General features: G+C 53.4%; 9 protein-coding genes across 9 annotated transcripts; 4 read left to right on the top strand and 5 right to left on the bottom strand.

Moving 5' to 3' along the window:
• Positions 1–923: 923 nt before the first annotated feature.
• Positions 924–2,243, top strand: AB675_9773 (uncharacterized protein; the record flags this gene model as incomplete). Its single annotated transcript, XM_018150338.1, has 1 exon — positions 924–2,243. The coding sequence occupies one exon, from the start codon at positions 924–926 to the stop codon at positions 2,241–2,243; it is 1,320 nt and encodes a 439-aa protein (XP_018002588.1).
• Positions 2,244–2,739: 496 nt separating this feature from the next.
• Positions 2,740–3,496, bottom strand: AB675_9772 (Nascent polypeptide-associated complex subunit beta; the record flags this gene model as incomplete). The annotated part of the gene is made up of 3 exons (XM_018150337.1): positions 2,740–2,999; positions 3,103–3,275; positions 3,426–3,496. The coding sequence occupies 3 exons, from the start codon at positions 3,494–3,496 to the stop codon at positions 2,740–2,742; spliced, it is 504 nt and encodes a 167-aa protein (XP_018002320.1).
• A 615-nt stretch (positions 3,497–4,111) lies between these two features.
• On the top strand, positions 4,112–4,997 carry AB675_9771 (Acyl-protein thioesterase 1; the record flags this gene model as incomplete). Its single annotated transcript, XM_018150336.1, has 4 exons — positions 4,112–4,206; positions 4,251–4,362; positions 4,392–4,427; positions 4,509–4,997. 4 exons carry the CDS (start codon positions 4,112–4,114, stop codon positions 4,995–4,997), a joined length of 732 nt encoding a protein of 243 aa, XP_018002494.1.
• Positions 4,998–8,552: 3,555 nt separating this feature from the next.
• Positions 8,553–8,924, top strand: AB675_9770 (uncharacterized protein; the record flags this gene model as incomplete). Its single annotated transcript, XM_018150335.1, has 1 exon — positions 8,553–8,924. The coding sequence occupies one exon, from the start codon at positions 8,553–8,555 to the stop codon at positions 8,922–8,924; it is 372 nt and encodes a 123-aa protein (XP_018002479.1).
• A 261-nt stretch (positions 8,925–9,185) lies between these two features.
• Positions 9,186–11,936, bottom strand: AB675_9769 (uncharacterized protein; the record flags this gene model as incomplete). Its single annotated transcript, XM_018150333.1, has 3 exons — positions 9,186–11,571; positions 11,634–11,664; positions 11,738–11,936. The coding sequence occupies 3 exons, from the start codon at positions 11,934–11,936 to the stop codon at positions 9,186–9,188; spliced, it is 2,616 nt and encodes an 871-aa protein (XP_018002256.1).
• Positions 11,937–13,850: 1,914 nt separating this feature from the next.
• AB675_9768 (uncharacterized protein) lies at positions 13,851–16,156 on the top strand (the record flags this gene model as incomplete). Its single annotated transcript, XM_018150332.1, has 2 exons — positions 13,851–14,270; positions 15,179–16,156. 2 exons carry the CDS (start codon positions 13,851–13,853, stop codon positions 16,154–16,156), a joined length of 1,398 nt encoding a protein of 465 aa, XP_018002307.1.
• Positions 16,157–16,206: 50 nt separating this feature from the next.
• On the bottom strand, positions 16,207–17,215 carry AB675_9767 (2-(R)-hydroxypropyl-CoM dehydrogenase; the record flags this gene model as incomplete). Its single annotated transcript, XM_018150331.1, has 2 exons — positions 16,207–16,956; positions 17,099–17,215. The coding sequence occupies 2 exons, from the start codon at positions 17,213–17,215 to the stop codon at positions 16,207–16,209; spliced, it is 867 nt and encodes a 288-aa protein (XP_018002424.1).
• Positions 17,216–17,511: 296 nt separating this feature from the next.
• Positions 17,512–18,717, bottom strand: AB675_9766 (Epidermal retinol dehydrogenase 2; the record flags this gene model as incomplete). Its single annotated transcript, XM_018150330.1, has 4 exons — positions 17,512–17,840; positions 17,901–18,122; positions 18,169–18,288; positions 18,336–18,717. The coding sequence occupies 4 exons, from the start codon at positions 18,715–18,717 to the stop codon at positions 17,512–17,514; spliced, it is 1,053 nt and encodes a 350-aa protein (XP_018002251.1).
• A 934-nt stretch (positions 18,718–19,651) lies between these two features.
• AB675_9765 (uncharacterized protein) lies at positions 19,652–22,015 on the bottom strand (the record flags this gene model as incomplete). The annotated part of the gene is made up of 1 exon (XM_018150329.1): positions 19,652–22,015. The coding sequence occupies one exon, from the start codon at positions 22,013–22,015 to the stop codon at positions 19,652–19,654; it is 2,364 nt and encodes a 787-aa protein (XP_018002527.1).
• Positions 22,016–22,242: the final 227 nt, after the last annotated feature.

Here is a 22,242-nt window from a genome sequence, read left to right as displayed (position 1 = left end):
CTGAAGGAGTGACAGTCAGAGCAATCAGCTCCGCAGCGGGACAAGGAGGTTGCCGGGCTGTTAGTAAGTCCTCGACTGATTTGCCATCCGGAGAGAAGCACCACGCTGTAGGGGCAACGGCATAACCAAAGTGATTACAGCCGAGGACCAGAGGTCGGTTTCAAGCGCCATGGCGGAGCGCCGAGCGCAGCCAAGCGCGAGCCACCACAAGACAGATCCGCGACCTGGAGGCCCACCACCGGCATGCCAAGGTTGGAATGCATCGACGACATGAGATGTAGCATTCTGGAACTTCATTCCGCTTCATGCTGCATGATAGTCAAGTCTCAGTCAGTGCTCCTATCGGATGTGTTAATCCATGATCGACTCGGGGGTGCTGTGATCGAAGTAGTTTTCGGAAGACGGCGCAGCGCGTCGAGCTCGGTTCAGTAGCGCATGCGACACAACGCGGTTCGTCATATGCTCCGTACATCCGATATTAGCTTGTGACCAGAAGAGCTGGTCGATTTGCGAGTAGAAGCTCTTCCGAGAGCCGGGACTTGGGAAGTGACAGGAATGCTTAATCGTTGAGAAGGTTGGGCATATGTGCCTAAATTCAGATGCTACAAGTGCTTCTGGCAGTTGTCGGAATTAGAGCTTGTCACGTGAGAATAGGGTCGCCTTGTCAACCGGTGCCAGATGAGTGCCTGAAGCAGAACGCGCCAGAGACGTCTCCACAACTTCAATTGCTTGATCTTTTTCTGGGGATGTAAACAACCACTACTAGGTACCTATTGCAATAGTACATAATCTGATTTGAGGCTGCAACTCGATTGATACGAAACTCAGCGTCCAGCGGCAAGCACGATACCCTAATTCAGGCCATCATTCATCCGATTTCCGGCGATCTCACATGGCATAGCGAGGAGTGTGCTGCAACAGCGATGGAGATTCACTCGGTACTGCCTGAGGAGCGAGCAAGAGATGCAAAGGGAGACCCATTGCCATGGGGCTATCGGTACCCAGAATCGTCCCGCGGCGTGAAGCAAGTCGAAGAAACTGGCGCCTTTGGCAGACATAGGAGTTTGCGCGCATCGGGTTCCAGATCATCTGGGTCACGAGCCGGAACCACACCCGTGCGCCAGAAGGAGAATGCAGCCGTGGTCGACTTTGGCAAGATCTTTGCTAGGGAACAAGCGTCGCAGCCAGACGCAGCAAGCGGCGTGTCATCAGATACTGCGCGACCGATAGAGCCAGATGCGATACCTACAGAGTGTCTGCTGTACGGCTACGCGAGCAAAGAATCCGAGTGGAAGGTCATCTCAAAGTTCGAGAAGATCGTGGCGCCGTCTATAATATGCGAAGACTATCCTCGAGAAGATCCGAATTTATTCCTCAATTCCAACTCGCCGATGGGCTATTCGCGATCGTCAATAGTGGTGCACAAGAATTTGTCCAGGGAAGCACTGAAGAAGTCAAGAGTGTACAAAGGCGGCAAGCACTGGATCAAGTTGACATTCGACTCATACCCAGCTGCAGAGCGAGCATGCTTCTATAGCCCGCTCGAGATCGACGGCTTCATGGTGCATTGCGAGATATGGCAAGGTCGGGGCCCAACAGCAGACGTCCCTATACCGCGAGGTTCAGAGACAGGCAATTTGCTGTCGCGAAGTCCAACAAAGAATCGCACAATGCCCACATCACAGTCAACGCAGTTCTTGTCCGGCAAAGCGTCAGCCATGTCAGGTTTCGAGAGGGCTATGCAGACACTACCACGATCTCATACTATGCCAGATGTCCAATATGGACAACCTGAAGTACAGGACGACATCTCGCTGAATTCAACAACCGCATCGTCCGCTACTACTACCGGTCAAGACGCCTTACTGCCGCCTCAGACACCGAATGTGCGCTCGCGATCGATACCAAACCTCCCGTCCCAAGCAACTCCTGCCGGACAGATGATCTCGCCATCGAAATCCACATACATGACAGCCATCCCTTCAGCAAAGCGCATGAAAGTCCGCGACATATCCGAGGCTTTGCCTTCTCAACCCTCCTTCTCAGAACGTTTGCTCGGAAGTCTGCCTGTCATCAGTTGGTTCATATCGAGCAAGGGAGGCGCTGGCGGTGTGATCAGTGAAGGTCCGGAGCTTAAGGAGGATGGAACTTGGGACTACGAGAAGAACGGGTGGTACTGGAGCTTCTGGATGGGTGTGGATAGTTGGCTCGGCACAGATTTCTGTGGTGTAAAGGAGGAGTAGCGATCTATGTGAATAGACTGTGAAGTGAAACGCGGAATAAGTGCGGACTTGACCTGTACGTTCCGTTCCCGTGGACGAAAGCCACGCAAAGCATGAGAGGGTATCGTGTGTATCACGACGATTCGCAGTCAACTCAAGGGTACTTGGAATGGTAGCCTTGATTCCAAGATGACGGCTTGAACAAATCGAAGACTCGAACCAGAAGTGCTCGGATTGTGGCGCTTTTTTGCATTGAACAATAGATGTAGATAGAAGTGTTAACCTCAGTATGCACCCATGATCACGACCGATTCAGCAAGCGGCTGTATAGCTGCCAGTCAGTCAGCCATGCTTCACCCGTCCTTTCTTCCATGTGAGGAGGAACGCAGCGGGGTAGACCTCGCGTTTGCTCGCGCTCCCGTTGTCGCACGGTCTTCGCAGCCAGACTCGGAGCGCAGGATCCATGCGACGATCGACTTTCCTGTTCGGTGGCTGGCATTTTCGGGCTGGTCCGCATTTATTCGACCTTACCCTCAAAGTTCTCGCCTTCGACAAGGTCTGGGATCTCGTCATCATCATCGTCACCGCCCTCCTTCTTTTCACCGCCAGCACCGCCCTCCTTCTTCTGCATGCTTTGGTAGCTCTCAGCGAGACGTCGCAGGGAAGCGAGGGAGTCGGGTCCTAATTGGTTGAGGATGCCGGGCACGAGTTCGGTGAGCTCCTTATCCTCACCGTTGCCGTAAATCGCGAAGGTGTTGGAGGGAACTGAGGCGTGGACTGTTCTGCCTGTTAGCATACATTTCCCACATGCGCTGCGCGCGAGGGAGCCAAGTCCAGCACTTGTGCGTCGCACTAGCCATGGGGAGGTCTTTGGACGTACCCTTGGGCGCAGCGAAATGTATGACATTGCCGTCCTCCTTGAACATATTGACCTCCTCGATGGCCTGAATGGGCTGCACATTCAGCTTCTTGAGTGATGTCTGTAGTTTCTTGTCATCGGTGCCGGATGACTTATGCACCTTCTTCGTTTTTCTCCGAGGCGTGCCCTTGCCACTACATCTGTCAGCAGTCGTTCCTTCCCCCCAAGCTCGAGCTCCTGGCCAATGGGCGTTGCGACACCATCATTCGGGACGTCGTGCTGGAATTTTGCTTACCCTGAACGAAAATGTTAGCTGTGCCTCTAGGACATGTTCATGGACAGACACTGCTGTGGACTTACCAATTCTGTTGTTCGCGGCCGCAGCCTGCAGCTTCTTGAGCTTCTCCTGATCCATGGTTGGGTGCTGGAAGGAGGGAAGAAGTCAAGGCGTGTTGTCGTATGAGGTCTGCCCGCACGCACACTGCAGCTGGAGTGCGGTTCAATGAGAAGTCTTGGCACTTCCCCACCTTTTCAGAGGAATGATCTGTGTTGACTGTGGTTCGGGAAATTATGTATCTGGAAGCAAGTGCTCTTTGTGATTGTGATTCACGGACAGACTCTGGCCATATGTGAGCGTCTTCGAAAGATAGCGACACTGTTCTGGTGAAGCCCGCACGAAGTCTTGGCCCAAAGTTGCGCGCTTCAGCCTCGTAAGTTCGAGCACGAGGCTGGAACCTCGGAAGTGGGCTTCAGTTCAGGTACCACCCGACTGCGGTTCTGTCGTTGTAGCAGACACTTGCTTCACTTGTTCTACTATACAGGTCGATCTAGAAGGCAGTTCAGACCACGCAAGACTCGCCTTAGACAGTTGCAGCCTACAGATAGATCGCAAAGACTGCTGCCTTTTACACCCATTGCACTTGTTAGACCTAATTGAGAGCACGAACCACCCACCTTCCACATCCAAACACTAGTCTAGCACGAACCGCGATTGACCTACGACAGCCGTACCTGAAGAGACCAAGCCAACATGGCGAATCGGAAGGCACTCATTGTGCCGGCTCTTAAGAAGCATACTGCGACTGTAATCATGGCACATGGTCTAGGAGATAGCGGTGCTGGTTGGTGCGTACAGATGCTCCTGGGTCATGACACTACTGACCATCTAGGGTTTCCCTTGCCGAGAACTGGCGGCGGCGAAGCAAGTTCGAGGACATCAAGTTCATCTTCCCCAATGCGCCCAGCATACCTATCACAATTGTTCGCGAAATCTTCGCCCTTGTACGCAATTGAGACTGACCTTTAACCAGAACGGCGGATACGTGATGCCAGGGTGGTACGACATAGTAAGGCGCCGTGACGATGTACCTCATCCATCCCTTGCCTGTCAATTCCGCTACTGTTTTGCATGCTGACCGGTTTCCCAGACGAGCTTCAGCGACCTCAACCAGGCACAGGACGAAGTCGGCATTTTGCGGTCACGAGATGTGTTCGACAAACTCATCAAGGAGGAGCTGGCCTTGGGCATTCCCTCAAATCGGATCGTTCTCGGAGGCTTCTCTCAAGGTGGAGCCATGTCCATCTTCACCGGAGTTACTACGCCGCACAAGCTCGGAGGTGTTTTCGGTCTGTCGTGCTACCTGTTGATGAGTAACAAGATCAAGGAAATGGCCGCTAAAGAGTCCAAAGAAGTCAACAAGGACACGCCTTTTTTCATGGGTCATGGAGATGCCGATGAAGTTGTCAAACATGCGTGGGGAAAACAAACAGCGGAGTTCCTGCAGAAGGAGCTAGGCCATCAGGTTGAATTCAAGACGTATCGGAATCTACCTCACTCGGCGGCATTGGAGGAAATTGACGACCTCGAGGCCTACATACGCAAATGCTTGGGCGACGATGGCAAGTCAGGCCTGTGACTAGATGGCTCCCAGCAAGACGCACGATCCGGCCTCGGCCAACCCCAGTTGTTTCCATGGGCGATCATGCTTGCCATCATCGTTGTGATCTTCATTGCGTATGTTGTCCGGTCAAAGTTGGCACCCACGCGTTCGAAGGGTAAGGCCAGCTGAGCTTGAGAGCGCAGCTCCAGCTTCCAACGGCCGAACTGGCGTGTTCGAGAAGAACGCATGATGCACTACCTGGGTCGAAGATGGCCACTCGACCAGCGATACAACTGGTCTTCAGGCATTGCTCGCAAAGAAGCGATGTTCGTTGAGTTTAAGAGAGTACTCGGGAACTTCAGCGTACCTGACTTAAATGTACGGAAGGACTCCCTGGTGGCGTGCTGACCTCCTGGTCGATGTCGGCAAGAACAGTCCACTGGAGAACATCGTGACGAAGGGTACTAGAGCTATCAACGAGAAGCGTAGTGGATCTCGTCCTACGAGAATCCCAACGACTCCTCACGGTGAGTGAAAATGCGTCCCAGGCACAAAGCGGGCTGGCATGCTGCGATGACAGCATGCAGCGCTTCGGCTATGTGTGGACAGCCTTTGCGACTCCAAGTCACAGACTCTCTCCTACATACCACCAATAGCAACAACATATCGAGTCTGCTGGAGGGGAGAGGGTCAGGGTCGAACCAAGGCTTTGCGCCCGACTAACCCAAAGTGGCAATCTTGTCCCTACACCCAATCAGAGCTTGCTACCTTTCAGTCATTGTGGTCCATCGACCTCAAGCTCTAGACTACGCTTGGAACGGGTATGCTAATCCGACACACTGCTTCTGAATTCACGATCTCAGATTTCCATTGTTATATTGCCATGAGTCCTCATGATATCGTTATAGCACCAAACCTTCCCCTCTCATCGAGCCGACCATTCTCGAAGCGCAACAGATCTCGCAATTCACCGAACGTGATCATGTGTACACTGAAAGTCTATCGAATAAGAAGCACCGCAGTCATGTGAGTACCGTGTAAGGCTTGCTTAAAGCAATGGTGGACACATCTCACAATTGTGACGATCGATGGTCACGACGAATGAAGTGCTGTCCAGCGCACAGCTATACGGGAAATGGCTTGGCAAAGAGGACACAGCATACACCTGCAGTTAACTGCAACAACTTCCCCTTCACTTCGCGTTCGACAGACGATGCTTGACTCGTCTCCAAAACCTTCCACTAGGGGTATCCCAAGGAGTAAGTATAGTCTGCGCGGCCGTTGAAGTCTGTTGTCCTATGGAAGGCGCTGCGATACATGTTGAATGACCAGGACCTGGGCAAGTCTCACCGGTCCAACGCCTGACTGCCAAATAGTATGGCCTTCAGCGTACAACGAAGCGTGAGGAGAAGACGAGCACTACATGCTACACTGCCGACTCGGGGGAGCCAGAGCGTGAGATCTCAGCGTGTCGCAAGAGGATCAGCTCGTAGTCATTTGTTAGATGCGTCCTATACCACAAACAACCTTGCTTAGTGCCGAGTCTTACTTCATAACAGAGCGGCCGTACAGCACCCCAGAAATGCACCAAATGGCGTCATTTCGGCTGAGCGAACATCGCCCAGACCTAAGAGTCGAACTGCAGTCGCGTGTCCTCAGGGCACAGCCTGTGGTAGCACCATCCAACAATATGCCTTCGACTTGCTGGTCTGCCTAACTCTTAGATTGCTGCTCGCAGACTTGATAGGGTCGATGACAATTCTGTGACATGCAGTCGCTACGCACTCGATTCTGTCGGAGTTCAAGATACGCTGTTCAGTCCAGTGGCAGGCAGCGGATTTCTGATTCCGGGATCCTTAGCCTACCAAAGTGCATATCCACTGCGGCACATCTACCTGCCTACTCAGGTACGTATGTTCATTATTGCCTAGGGCCCGCCGTGGCGTGGCAAGAGTTCTCTAAGCACTTACCAGCACGCCATGCTGGGCGTTGCTGGGTCGCTCTTGCCTACGAGTGCTTTCCGTTAGCCCTCGGCCCTTGTCCCTGCCTAAAATGCGTGCTTTCCTAACCCCCATGGCCAGCACTTCTGCCACTACCCCGCCCCACCTTCTGCTCACTCTCTCACTACGGCCAAACCACTTCGTACGCCCACACCACGTTCATCTTCGCATGCAAGCAGCGAACTGGAGACTCAGATATCCTTTGCCGTGTTCCCGAAGCTCGTTCTCTTATACATGATCCCAAGTATTCTCACCGCAGCTCAGCTTCAACAGTTTCTCTACCCGCAGACGGACATTCCGCCCTTATAAGCCTCTAGCCGTTAGGGGTGGCTCTGCCCGCTCAGCTTTACTCAAAATCGAAAAGTTCCTCTACTACAGAAAAGCTCCGCCTGGTCACGTTTACCTGGAAGAATAATAGGTATTTTGCCATCAGCAACACAAGAGAGGCAGCTTCTGCGAGGCGAGAACGAGAAATTTTCCTCCTCGTCCATCACCGGGCTCCGTCCGAAGTATTCCAGTCAATTTCGGTCCCTTTGACTCACGAAGCTCTCTCTTCTTCTATACCTCAATCGGACATTTACCGCGTTCCCATACCAGATCGGACGACGACTTGGCAGCTCTGAAGCACTAGGAGTATACACCGACGGTACGACAGTACGCCATCACACACTCACGGTATAATTCTCTTCTTTCTGACGCTCGATCTTCCGCCAATTTGGCCCATTGGTCACGCAATCTTCGGGCACCGCAGCATATGGCGGGGAGCAATAGTATCTCTCTCGTACACGTACTAAACCTCTTGGACTTCCACCAACACAACAAGTGGCGAGGTGCCTGAATCTACAGGTGCAAAAGCTGGTCCAATTTTGTCACTCTAGCCGCAAGTCTGCCCGGCGTGGGAAGAGGTCCTTCGTACGGTGAACACAGAGAGCCAGGAAGATTACTCTGCACGGTAGTGTCGTGCCGTTTGTTCACCTTGACATTGCATTACCATTCTCAGCAGTCCTACCAGTCTCGAGATTGACCATTTGGTCATCTTTGGCGCTTATCTACTGTATCTCCTCGGTCAGGTTGCGGACAATATTTCCGCGATACGCTTCCGTGCCCTCAATTTTCCGGGCAGTGGTGTTGGCTGGTGATTGTCACAGTGAGGGGACTGACCCCGAGAAATTGGGTCATTACCAAAAGCCACACTTGATTCCGTCGACGTGAGATCAGACCCTGGTGGGACAACACTGCCGAAGAGCGATTCAAATCCTGCCACTGCGACAAAAGAGCGCCACGCCAGCCAGAGCGCCTTTGCCGAAAGCAACACTTAAGGATTATCTGGATTGCTCGTCAGTGTCTAGCCGTTGCAGGGCATCATTAAGCAACAAGCCCTCGCATCATTGGAGAAATCGATCATAATTGAACAGCTCTACCCAGACGCCTTGCTACGAACACAATCGCTATAACCACCTTCGTACAGAGTTTCCCTTCGATTTACTCCGACATCTCGGCCATTCCGACCAGTCTCTACGCACCAGATCGTTTCTCATATACCAAATTTGTCTTCACTGCCTGAGTCCTAAGAAAAAGTCCTGTTGCAACAATGCCGACCCGGTTCGACATGACGGCCACGCCGCCTCCCAGCAAATCGTCATCGCGTAGCCGACACATGCTCCAGTACGGCATCAAAAAGCGGGCCAAATCGCCCGCACACCCATCGGTGTCCCGATCGACCACCAGCTCGGCTGCTGCACTCGATGAATACACGCGCAGTATGCAACACTATCTCGACCACACAGACTTCAAACTTGAGGCCGATCACAGCAGTCGCGAGGGCTCGCCCGAACGCGTCGCTCTGACCGCGACTCAGACGATGAAGATATTGCTGGCATGGCGGACAGCTTCCATCAACTCGATGTCGACCACTCGCACCCACCATTCCATCACCAATACTCAAACAGTCGGAACAGAATAATGCCATTGGGACAAGATCCCAGAGACGTCAGAAGGGCGTCCGTACGCTCGTCCTCGTCAAATACTGCTGTACAACCTTCATCGCTTCCACAACCATCCAGCGACGTTCGACGGCGCTCCTCACAACACAGTATAGTCAGCAGCTCTGGTGGCCGAGGTGGTGGAGATGCAGGGGGTCCAATGTTGAAAAAGCACTCCATAGCGAGTTCGGGAGCTTCGATCAGTTCAATATCATCCAATAAATACTAAGCAGCGGGAAGCGTCAGCCATTTGCGATATACATGATGATGTTTGCATAGCGTTGGGCATAAGGGAAAAAAGTCGAGCAGGAATAGGCGGGTACAAAAGTAATCAGCAAAGACTTACCTTCCCAGTCCTGCTCCATCATGACGCCCAGCCAATGCAACCGCCCTTTGACTGTATAATCGAACTCGAGTTTATCGACCACGAAATCCTCTCCTGCTCTCCTGTTACTGTTGTTGTTGGCACCGCCAATGCCACCACTCCCAAAATTCATCAGCCCGGGTCGCGTGGGTATCATAATGGGCATGTTGTCGAAGGTAACTCTCCTCCCGCTCATCGGACTGCTCCTTTGCGGATCATCAAAGCCAAAAAGTAGTCCATCGTCTGCAATGCCACCACCACCGCCACTAAGGGCCTCATTTTGTTGCTGTTGTTGTTGCTGCTGCTGGATGCGCGAAGAAGAAGTGCTGCGCGTGATGTTTGGCGGACTAAAGTCAAGACCGCCACTTCTGCTCACGGGCTGTTGTCTTGCAGAGTTGTTGTTTGCAAAGCGGGTCATCCGAGCCTGCTTCTCCGCCTCAGCCATATCCCTGCGCGCCCACACCTCCATCGTAATATTGTAACACGTTTCGACTTTGTCGATCCTCAGCCTTTCGCGCATATGGTTCCAGCGATCCGTGACCCATTCACGATCCTCCTCCGAATCCGCCTCGCAGCCCGCTGCCAACAGAGGAAAGATCTGAATCACCATCGTTCGACTCGTTCGCGGGATACCTGCGAGCAGCATGAGCACTTTCCTAGCGAGGACTTCGACAGGTGGGCACGGCATCTCCGGAACTGCCTGATGCAGGTAAAGCAGCATCGCCCAACGGTACGCGTCCGCTGTCTGAATGCTGTGCGCAACATCCGAGGTGCGATCATCGGGTCGTTCAAACATGGAGCCATTGGGTGCTTGCCACTGCTCGAGTTGTTCTTTGAGCTCGATGGCTCGAGACATGGTGGTCAAGCCCATTTTATTGGACCTTCGCACAACTTGACACAAATCGACGGTCCGACCGAGTAACGGGAAGAGGCCAACGGCACAGCCAACAAGTGGGTCAACCTCGAAAAGATCGTTGAATGGCTGATTAACGGTATTGACAATGTCGTCAATCAGGTCGTCGTCGGAGTGCTCCATGTTGGTCAGGCGAGACATTACATCCATGTACATGTAGGTGTTACAAAGGAAGCGCCAGTTGTGTAGATCCCGCGGATTCAATTGATCATGCTCGAAGTCGTGACGGAACTGGGCGATTATGTCCACGATCATGGGACGAGCGCCACGCAGATGCTGGATTCCGGTGACGACTGAGCGATCCCAACCGTCAGAGAAGGCGAGTACAAGGGATGTGGCGAGGCGAGCATCGAGAGGAATGGTGCCCATACCACCGAGGAGTTTTTGAATAGCTTTCCGCATGTGGTATATGCCGAGCTGGCCGAGGGCTGGGACATCATGGCGCCCGTGAAAGGCAGTCATGGCATATACAGCGTGTCGAAGAGCCGTGCAGTTCCTTGCCATTGAACCGATCAAATTACGCCAAGGATTCTCGTTCGGCCCGTCTTTGACCGACATTATGCCACATGTCTGGGTATCGTACCGGTGGAAAAGCATTGCCGGCGAGCGAGGATCAGTGGGTGGGAAGTTCATAAGAGTCTGGTTGGAGGCATCGGAGCGACGTGAGCTCTCGGACAGTGCAGGAGATGGTTGACGGAAGGGGCCGAAATTCTGGACTTCGTTGGGATTGATAGTGCGGAGTGGGGACTGAGTATCGTCCAACACGTTGCTGTTGAGCAGGTCTTCGAATGATTCAGGCGACTTCTGTTGATCCGCACTCTGAGAAGGGCCGGAACGGCTGCCGGGGAGCGAGAGCTCTGGAATCTCGGGCGAAACGGAGCCCATGGATCCGGTCGAGCCGCCAGCATAGTCGTCGTCGAAAGACACATGGCTGGTGTTCGGCAGGGAGAAGGGTCGACGGTCATTCGGGATCTCAGGAAGTTCCAAGGGTGGAAGGTTACTCAGACCTGGAGTCAACGGATCTGGTTGCACACCAGCACTCTCAGCCTCCGGCTCGTCTGGTCGAATGGCATCGTTGCGCTGAGCTTTGTCCAGAAGATTGCCTGGCGACCAGCTTGAACTTGGGATGGCAGTGACACGGTCGTCTTGCGTCTGGATGCGAGTGAGAGGCCGTGGCTGGGCGTTGGTTGGAGTGAATGAGTGGGAGCGAACATGGTTCTTCTTCGGCTTTGGCGCTGTCTTAGGTACATTGGCCTCATCGAAAGTTCGCCACTTGTAGTCTTTTTTGTAGCCTTCGCAAGCAACATTACGTTTAGCACATTGCTGGCATGTAGGCTTTGTCTCATCACATCTGCATCGCAATAAGTCAGCCAGCCGAATACAGTAGCCCGCCTGAAGGTTCGAGAGTCTTACTTTAAACGCTTTTTCTTGCAAGTCATGCATCCTGGTAAGTGTCAGAGTTAGATCACACCCAAGAGTGGAGAAAATGTCGAGTAGCACAGGCAGTGCACACTCACCATTTCTGCTTTTGCTCTGTTTGGGCTTCACGATAGCGGCATCTTGAGCGGTATTCTGTGCGACGGCTGCCTTCGAAGGCTTTGGCTTGTCGGCGGCACGGGCTTTGGCAGGCTTCTTCACAGGTGGGGGATCTGGCTGGGGTCTGATAACAGGCGATTTCTTGAGGAAGACCGATGGGGAAGGAATTTGGATCTCCATACGACGCAACGAGGCATTGATAGCGTGTGTCAGGCAGAATGAAAGGTGTTAGTAGTAGACTAGAGGCGTCTACGGCAGCGGAAATGACAGATTGGTCGTGCGACGCTGGAAGCGATGATGCTGTCGATGAATAATGAAGAAAATATGAGAGGAAGACGACCAGAGGACGCGAGTTTGGAGGGGAAACACTCAATCGTTATCTCTCGGTATCGTTGTGGGCGGCAGGATGGCGGCAAGACTGCAGTTTTCAAGTCTGAAGAAGCCACGAGACTCGTCAGCTGGCCGCAGAAGTTGCGACTCTGATAACCATAATTCAGAGCCCCAGCGGTGAGGATCACCGTGCCTGGCCTCTGTAGAAGGCCAGTGTTCCCCCACCATACCCCTATGAACTAGCCACGCTTCAGGTTTAGACGACGATAAGTATATCAGCTATGACGGACATAAAAGAGGCAGCTGCGGAACCTCTCCCCGCGAAACAAATGCCTCGAACAGATCAGCCAGGAGTTCTTCAAGCCCTGACCAGCGAAAAAGGGCATTGGCTCGCGACCAACTCTTCTCATTGGCGCTTAAACTCGTAGAACATTCGATGGTTCGCGCCTAGAGGGACAAGCCAGGGGTCAAAGGCTCGCCGCTAAACGGTGAAAGCCTTCTGGCCTGTACCTAAAACTGGTCTCAACGCGAAGAAATTTTTGCCTTCTTTGACTTCAGTCAATGCATCAATCGGACTGTCGCGCGAGGCTTCCAACGCAAGCTCGTCAGCAACCGATGTCATACTCCATGATATCGTCCATCGTATCTTCAAGCTGGGGAGGTTGCTTCGCGTCGCTGGCGGGACAGATGTGCGAAATCGACGTCGGATTGTCAACGCGCGCTGTTGCTGGGTGTCACGGATTGCTTCCCCGCGGATGCTGTTATCCCTTCCACTGCTCATCGAAGATACCCATGTAACACAGCCATACCCGGAGCCCATTGCCGACTTGATCTGGCAAAGCAAAGCTCACCGTCCCACTAAGACTCGACATCCCGCCACTTAGTTCACTGCCTAAGGAGCCCTCTGTTGCTACAGGTGGACCTGTCTCAATCGACTGGCTTCGGAAATGGTGCAATTTTTGTATCGCGAAACGCTGGTCCACGTGTTAGAGGTAGGTCCTTCACCGGGTGTACGTAGGACGTCTTGCGGAACGCCCTCGGCTATCTGCCTCGTCTTCGCCGAGAGCGCCATCACCAACGGCCGACGATGATGAAAGAGTCGTGTTATATTGCATTCCTTTCGACGTCTTCATGATCTCAAGCGCGATTCATATCTGGATCACGACAACAAGCATGTCAAACAAAATGTCACCGCTGCCTTGTGGTCACTGTGAAGCCCTCCAAGACCTCCAAAAGGCATGCATCTCTCCAGTCGATGCAAACATTCTGGATGCTACGAACATCAATTGGCACTGCGATCATTGTCGGGCACTTGAAGAACTTTACAACAGTGTACCCGAGGCACCGACTGACTCACTGACCATGGAAGAGAACATCCGCTTGCTGAACGCCGAACTGGCAAAGAAGAGAGCCCTGGTCGCAAGGCTTCAGCGTGTGATTCGTGTCTTCCTCGGGCCACGATACTAGACGGATAGTATTTAGTACGCCAAAGCCAACAAAGGCAACCAGGGAGGCAGACTGCTGCCTCTTGTCGAGTTGAACAGCCAGTTGACGCGATGTGCTTCTGGAATCTGTTTCACCTGATCACTAACAAAGACCGCCTGGGCAGCAAGGACAAGTGACATCTGCCTTGAAAAGCAAGATTTAAACCAACCCAAGCAATTGCTTTTTAATGATCCCAAACACATCTTTCTCATCTCGATCGGAATTCCAAAGCGTTCTTCTGTCTACTCTCACTCCCCGAATCAATATTGGAACTCGGATATGGCGGAGAAGCGCGATACCATTCAATCGGACGATAAAGAGAATGTTCCACAGTCCTTCCAGCGAACTTCGCGGGGCGAGTTTCAAACTGTCAAGCAGAATCAACACAATCACATTGAAACACCCATCCGGTCTCCTGATCGTCCCGCTGGCATGTCCAAAGAGGAAAAGGCTCGGATCGATGCTATGCTGGCACAGGACGACTTCACTCGCACATCAGCGTTCTCAAGAAACACTCCCGCTGCTGCTCTCAGCCATATTTTGCGACGCATGGACGACGAATTGGTGCAGATGAAGGAGCAAATTGGATTGCTGGAAGATCTGAACGAGGGTAGAATGATGTACATGGATAAGGCTAGCTCGGAGTACAAGGAGGCGCAGAAGACGTTCATGAAGGTCAAGATGGCCCACCTGGACTTGGTCTGGCGGTGCTCAAGATGAGAGAGTGTGTCAAGCCGAATGATGGGGCTGCCAAGCGAGATGGCGGTGACATTGGTATGGGGGAGCTTTTCAAGACTATGGAAACGGATCCTTGATCACCTGGGTCGTCAGGAGGACCTTGGAGGCTTGAATAATTCTTCACCACCGTTGGGACGACCAAGCACAAGTATGATGCGAGCGGCGGTACTTGGATCTGGAATCGCAACTATGTCCTGAACAAAGCCAACCAACGCCTGGCCAACAATGATCACCGTGCCAACATCAAAACCTGCCTGGAAGGTTATTGGCATCATGAAGGCTGCCTACGAATGAACATCCAGCAACGACATCCCAAGAGGCAGGCTCATTAATGCCGACCCCAGCATCGACAAAAGAGTCTTCATATCCGACAGCACAAGATATGTGACATTACGATGGCTGCACTGATGTTCATGATGAGGACCACTGACGCATAAGGCGCTGTGTTGCTGTGCTGTGCAAACCTTACCCTATAGCATGCAGTCAGAGAAAAGACCCATTTCCCTACAATGTCTTGCTCTCCATTCGTAAAGCCATGAGATTACAATGAGGCTCCACGCGTCCAAGTCATATTTCACTAGACCGGTTGACTGAATAGCGTAAGTGTCCGAGTCGTCGCCCGTAAGAGTAGCCGTCCACTGGTGTCGTCATGTCTTTTGCAGTCGTGCGCATGTGCTGCTTGACAATTTATGTACTATCCTCACTCTGCGAGTCATGATGCAAGGACCGTAAGGCTTCAATCCGTGAAACAAAGGCAGGTCGTCTCCTCTCTACTTGTAGGATCAGTACTATCTACTATCTGTCATCTCTCGTGAACAACTCACACGTTTCCTCCCCATCCCACTGTCAGGACTTACCCTACAGCTCAGATCTACCGTCTCTCTATTGCTCCTCAACCTGGCCTCCTCAACGACGACCCGTCTGACGCACCTCGCCCGCTCCCTCACCACAACCAGTACCTCCGCCGCAAGAATGTCCCACCCCACCACAACAACCACCGCCCCCTGGGCCCCAATCTTCCAATCCCACCTAACCAACCACGCCGAGGCCCCGCCACCGAATTCGTCCTGGGCACCATCACCCCGTCCTCCCTTCCCTCCGTCCGCTACTGCATCCACCGCGGCTTCTGGGCCGCCCTGCCACCCAACTCGCACAACAAGCTGCCCAAGAATCCCCAGCTGTACACGTCCGACTGCCCGGTCTTCACTACCGACGCGCGCATGTCCAAGGTATACGATATCTTCGCTACGGGCAAAGGCAAGGGCGACCTCGAGCAGTCGCGCTCAGGAACGGGCGGTGGCGGCCCTGTGGAGGCGGTGTACTGGATCAAGGACATCAAGGTGCAGTGGCGGATAAGGGGAAAGTGTTGGCTTGTGAGTGCGGACGACGTTGATGGGTCAGATGCGCAGAACAGCGGAACAGTGACGGTCAAAGCACAGGTTGGGAGGTACATGCGGCCGGCGGATGGCGTAAGTGAGGAAGAATCGCAGAGGGGAAAGGGGGAGTGGAGTTGGCGGACGGAGGTGAACAATTGGTTTGAGAACCTGAGTCCTGGGATGAGAGGCAGTTTCAAGAATCCAGAGCCGGGAAAGCCGTGTAATGAAGGGGTTAAGAACAAGGGCGAGGCGCTGGGTCAGTCAGCAGGTCACCTGGAAGATGAGGAGCTAGCGCGAAAGAATTTCAGAGTCGCTATCATCACGCCGGAAGAGGTTGAGCAGGTCGATCTGAGCGATCCCGCCGCGGCGAGGAGGTGGAAGTGGACATTAGCGGAGGAGGCGGGGGGCCAGGGCACGGACTCAGAGTCGAAGAGCGTAGGCGAGTGGGATATGGTTGAGACGTGGCCCTAATCCATGCAGAGCTATCAGATAGAGATACGATCTCTTCCAGCACAAACGCTTTACCGCAACATATAACCCCCATCAACGACCATATTGGTACCGGTAACCCACGCAGCGTCATCGCTTGCCAGGAATACCGCTGTCTTGGCGACATCTCTCGCATCGCCCAGTCGCTCGCCAAAAGGATGCTTCAGCTCAATCTCCCGTTTCGTTTCTGGTTCGCCCTGCAAATTCTGTGTCATGCTCGTTTCCAGAAAGCCAGGGCAAAGAGCGTTTGCGTGGATCTGATCCTTAGCGTAATCCAAAGCGATCTGCTTGGTGAGCATAACCACTGCGCCTTTCGAAGCACAGTAGGAAGGTGTGCCATAGTACGGGACCATGCCTTGTATAGAGGCTGTGTTGATGATCCAGCCGCGACTGCCGTACAACTGTTCCTGCTCAAGCATTTGCTTGAGGGCGTACTTGCAGGCTAGGAAAGTTCCCTTCGTATTAATGGCCATGGTCTTGTCGAAGTCCTCCTCGGACGTCTCGTGAGCTCGCAGTGCCCGGATATGGGTACTTTCAACGGAGATGCCAGCACAGTTGACGAGAATATCGACGCGCTTGTAGCGTTGAACACATGCACGTATGGCGAAGTCGATGTCCCGAGCTTTGGTCACATCCGCTTTGTGGAAGTATGCTTCGCCGAGAGCTTGCCGTATCCGTTCGTGGGTGCCTTGGCCTTTGATGCGGTTGTTGAAGTCGTCGGCTTTTAGTGTCGCAGGATTGATAGCGTTGCGTGGTGACGGATACAGGTCGATGCAGAAGATCTGAGCAAGACAGATCAGTGGTCTGATGGGCGCAGCCTGAGTGGAACACAACAACGTGTGGTGCAAAGGAGCCTTATGATCTCCACAAGCATCCTCTGCACAGAGTCGACCGTAGCTGGGTTCACAGCACACAAATCCTTACCGTTGCACCTTCCCTTGCGAATGCTTCAGATATTGCAGCACCGAGCCCAGATGAGGTACCAGTGACGGTTGCAACCCTGCCCGAGAGCCTCCCCGGCTTGACAGCAGGCGTAGTCATGTTTTTGACGAATGCGTGGTGGTCATTGCTTCTGGCGTACAAAATAGTAAATGAGGTACGAGGTGGGAAAGTTGAGAGGAGTTCTGAGGTCGCAATTGCCTTACCGAGGCGCCATTTCGTCATAGCGTGCGAGTTGTAGGGCAGCCGCTTCTCAGTCTCGACGAATCATGCAGGGTCAATCATCTCTCCTACAGTACTTGCTGATCGCTAGAACGCTCATTCCTCGTACCTGCTGACCACAAGGCTTCGCAGCTTCCACTTGCGTGAAGACGGCGACATCGTCCTCATCGAACAAATCACTGACTTGCCGCCTTCGCCAACATCTTAAGTCTCTTCTTGTTTCTCGCGAAGATCAACAGATCAACGAGCCACGTCGGCGCAAACTTCCAGAATGACAGGTAGTATTCGTTCTCTGGGATGAATAGCTTTCCACTTCGCGCTTGAAGTACCTGCTCGACCACCTTTCGCGATACGTTCTCTGGAGGATAGATCATATCAGTGGATGTCCTGGAGCTCTTTCCGAAGATGTCACCCAGCATCGGAGTGTCGTGGAACGTAGGATGAACACTCGTGGTCAGGATCGTGTTGCCGTTGGGATACCGCGTAAGCAGCTCGCTTCGTAGACCTAGTGTGTCATTAGTCAGTATGCATTCGACGCGCCCAGGTCCGCAATGCCAGATCTCACCATCGCTGATATAATTTGATGCCGTCTTTGTCGCGCAATAATGTAATATTGGTGGGAGGGTGATGTAGGAAGCGATGCTGCAAATGGAGACGACATGCCCCTTTCTGGCCTCAAGCATCGCTGGCAGGAACTCCTTGATAAGATATATATGCGCAAAAGTGTTGACTTTAAATATCTTCTCGGTGTACTCTATGCTCGATTCCAACAGGGTCAATCCGCGCGCTGAGACTCATTAGCTAGGAGAAGCTGGCTCAACACGCAAACTTACCTATCCCAGCATTGTTGATGAGAACACTGACGGTTCCATGTTGTTCACGGATCATGACTGCTGTAGACTGGATAGCGCCCGGATCTGACACATCACACCTATAGAAGTGGATGTTCGGAACTGCTCGAATTTAGGGATGACCAACATGCGTGTAGCGAATTACCTACCTCTGAGATCCTCCGGCGGCTCCTGAATATCAAGAATGACAACTCTCGCGTGCTTAGAGAAGTCCTTTGCCATCAGTCTACCAAATCCTGAACAACCGCCCGTTATCAAAACGAGTTCGGAGAGTTTGTCGTCGCCGAATTTCCATGGCTCTCCTTGAGGACGGAACTGCCAATTGTTAAATGCAAGCGTAGTCATTGCATTGTGAAATCTGCGGAGCAATCCGAGGCTGAAGAGCCACTTGAGAGGAATGATCAAGTTTCGCAAAGTCGTTTCATTGATTCCTGTAGTTGAAGAGAACTGGTCGCGAAGATTGGAAGGATTCCGTGTCAACAGGTAGAGAAGGGCGCCCGTTGCCGCTGGTTCCAGGAGAAGACGAGACATGATCGCCTAGGTACTTTGTCTGCTCCTCAGAACGCGGTCGATTAAGGTGCCTGGTGGCCACAATGACTTCTTGCTTGTAAGCTGTCACGTAGCGATGTGAATGCTCGAGGTCGCTTCAAGGGTTGTAGTGAGGTCGGATTCCTGGGTCGCTGGTGATCCTTCGATGAGCATGCATTTGTTAGCCACGATAGCTCCCAACATTAGCTCGCGTGTTTGGATTGGCTCATTCGGGACCCCTGAGGTTGTAATGAGGATCCTGTGCTCAGATCGATTGCCTCTGTGAGTGAGCCTGTCAGGGACCTTGAGAAGCTATCCTTATATTCGAGTGCGACGCCTCAAGCTGATAGTTATACCTACCAATAATTCGTATCTTACTGATCCATGGCAGGGCGTTTGGCGAGTATGCACACAGGCTCGGTTGCAATAGATCCACGTCTGTTTAGTGATGCGAAAGAGTGAGATAGGGGTATACGGGATACGACGATGAGTTCCGGGTGAACCCTAGAGGCTGCGGGCTGCGGGGCTAGCGTTCGGGGCACCGTGAAAAAGTCTCCGAGTATGCTTTTTCGAGAAAATCACATACAAAATGCAACCCGTGGTATCTCGACTCCCTTCCACTGCCCCAAGTTTCGCCTGCGTCAAAAGCGGGGCCGTGACACAAGTGTTCGATGGAGCACGTAAATGCTCTCGGGGAGGCAAGAGCGCAATGGTGCAATCGAATTTAGTGATCCTGGTCCTCGGAATGAACAGACAGAACCTGTTTTGGGAAGGAGGACTTCCGCACTCAGCAGCCATGTCGTCAGCCGGTCTTGTGTAAGTCTACATGGTCATCCGGTCTCACAACAGGCATACATCCATTTGACCACAGTCTCGCCAATACGATCGCCCGGACTTGTCCACACTGTTACCGTCGACGCGACCACTCATTTCACTCTCACTGCTTCAGCTTCATTGCCACAAATTCATCCACCATGCCTCGATAGTCCGCACTTGTATACCCCTGAAGCCATTCCCTTTTCCATGCCGTCCACGACTCCCCAAAGGTCAATGCCCTCCCCAAAACTTCCTTTCCACCTTCGCCACCATTTGCGCCTTTCCCACTACCGCCCATCGCCGCTGCTGCGAGCTCTTCCTCCATCGCCAAGCGCTTACGGTCCACCCGCAGTCCCAGATCAACACACATTCGATCCATGTACGTCTGAACCTCTAAAATGACATCCGAGTCTCGACTCAGCCTGCTGCCCCAGCGGAGATGCATGAAGTTGTTCTGCAGCGCCGTCTGCCAGTCCAACTTGGCTTCCAGCTCCGCTGGATCGCTGCTGGAGGTTATGTTCGCGTTCCGATCGTGGTTATTGATGTGGTCCATGTTCATGGGCGCGAGCAGCCGGTCAACCTCGAGCAAGCCTTCGCACCAAGCCACGCTCCACAACGCGCTCAACTCCGCCACAATGGCAGTCTGGGTGGTGGCGGTCATGCCCACGAAGGCAATTGAGTGGTCGTTGTGTGCGAGACACCATGGGGATGCATTGTGTCGTAGGAGGTTGTAGTGTGTGGTCGTATTGACTGTCTTGGTTTGCTGCGTCGCGATCTGCTGCTCTTCGGGAAGCGTCGCCGCTGCGACAGCTGGAGAAACGTTTGCTGTGCGTGCGCTAATGGTGAGGTCATTGAATGACAGTGTATTGTAAGGTGAGTGGCGAAGACGTGGAAATTGCGCCAGCAGTTGTTGCTGAGCTCTCGTCTGCATTCCGAGAGTCTTTATTGTGTCTGGGGATTTCGATGCTTTCGAGCTGCCCTCATCGTTCGGCAGAGGCGCTCCCACCCTTCGAGCCTCCTCTTCATCGAAGAAGTTCCCACTCGGCAACCAGCCTGTACACCAAATGACACTATCAGCACTAATGATCTTCTCCTTTCCACCTTTGTCAACCACGACCGCCTCCTTGCCCCGCAACTCCTTCACGCGTCCCCTCACCGTCGTCATCTCCATCTCCGTGTCCACGCCCTGACCCTTCTCCCCATGCAAGACCCTCAGAATTTCGTGACTCGGCTCCATCTGCACGGCATTTCCAACATCCCACTCAATCCCCAGATCCTCCTCTTCATTACCTCCCCCTTTCCACCACTCTCCCCAAGTCTTATGCCCCAATGTCCAAGCCCAACCCGGCCTCAACCGCCTCACATTCTCACTTCGCCCGAAATCCGCCGCATAGCTCACTCCCAGTGCGAACGCCCACCAGAAGACACTGACCAGAATGCTTCCCCAAGCCCACCATCGTGAGGAGTGCATGAACCTATACACCCCAGAGTAAGTGTCATAGACCGAGGGGTTGAAAGCCGCGAATGCGCGCGAGAGGGCGGGTTCGGCGCTGCCCTTCTCGTCCGCAATGTTCAGGATCATGAAGTGCACGCCGCGTGGAGAGGGATGGACGAGCCAGGTGACTTTGTAGTGGACCTTCGGGACCTTGATGTTGTGCTCATCGCAGTACTTTTGGCGATTGGTGCGCAGGAAGAGTCCACAGGCTTCGAGGGCGGATTTGTTGCCGCCTACGACGAGGATGTGTTTCGTCGTCACTTGTTCGTCGTCTGCTGCTCTGCTCTTCTCAGACGCAGCAAGAGGAGGTGGAGCGGCGATCAGTTCCTCATACCGCCTTCCCATATCGCGACTGTGAATACTCAGCCCCTCATACCCCTCCTGCTGAGCCTTTGGCAGCGGTAGATGCGGCACGTTGTAGCTGCCCACACAGACCAGCAACTTCTCACAATCGTACACATCTCCTGTGCTCGTGTGCAGCCTCCAACCCTCGTTCCCCACCACCTTCCCAGTACTTCTACGCTCCGCCCTCACGACCCTCACACCGCCCCTGAACCGGTCCAGCAGCCCATGCTTGGCCGCATACCCCTCCATATATTCCATGACACGAGTAGCGGGCAGCGAACCAAAGCGCTTGAATCCGGCGGCTTCATCTACCTGACTGATATCAGGATCCGAGAACTCGAACAGCCCATTTGCGCCTTGGCAGACTAGGCCAGGATAGAGGCGATCACGAGACCAGACGCCGCCCACGGATGACAGCGCGTCGAGGATCAGGAGATCATTGGCATGCTGAGCGGTGGCCGTGGCGGCAGGTGTTGACTTGTGGAGGGACGAGAGATGTGGTTGCAGTTGAAGGTAGGTCTTTGCGGCAGCCAGACCGCCGAAGCCAGCGCCGATGACGATACAGCGTGCTGTCGTTGGTCTGCTGGCGGGACGATCTGGTGATGACGGGTCCCGAGTTGACGACCTCGTGGTAAGTCGTGCCATGGATCGCGCTAGACTTAGGTATGGCGCTAGCAGAGCCTCGGATGGGTAGACGGGGCAATTGATGTAGTCGTGTCTCGTGGCACAAGTATATACTTACGTCTCGGCCAAGTCTTCTGTCCTTCTAAGTGTTACGATTCCTAATGAGATGGACCCCTTTTCGTGTTCCGGACGACAGCGGTCTAATTAGGCGCCCGGTTCAAGCAACCTGTTCACGAGCTGGGCGCTCT

Source organism: Cyphellophora attinorum, assembly GCF_001299255.1.
Source record: "Cyphellophora attinorum strain CBS 131958 chromosome Unknown Contig7, whole genome shotgun sequence".
NCBI lineage: Eukaryota > Fungi > Ascomycota > Eurotiomycetes > Chaetothyriales > Cyphellophoraceae > Cyphellophora > Cyphellophora attinorum.
This window is presented reverse-complemented; position numbering and strand designations above follow the sequence as displayed.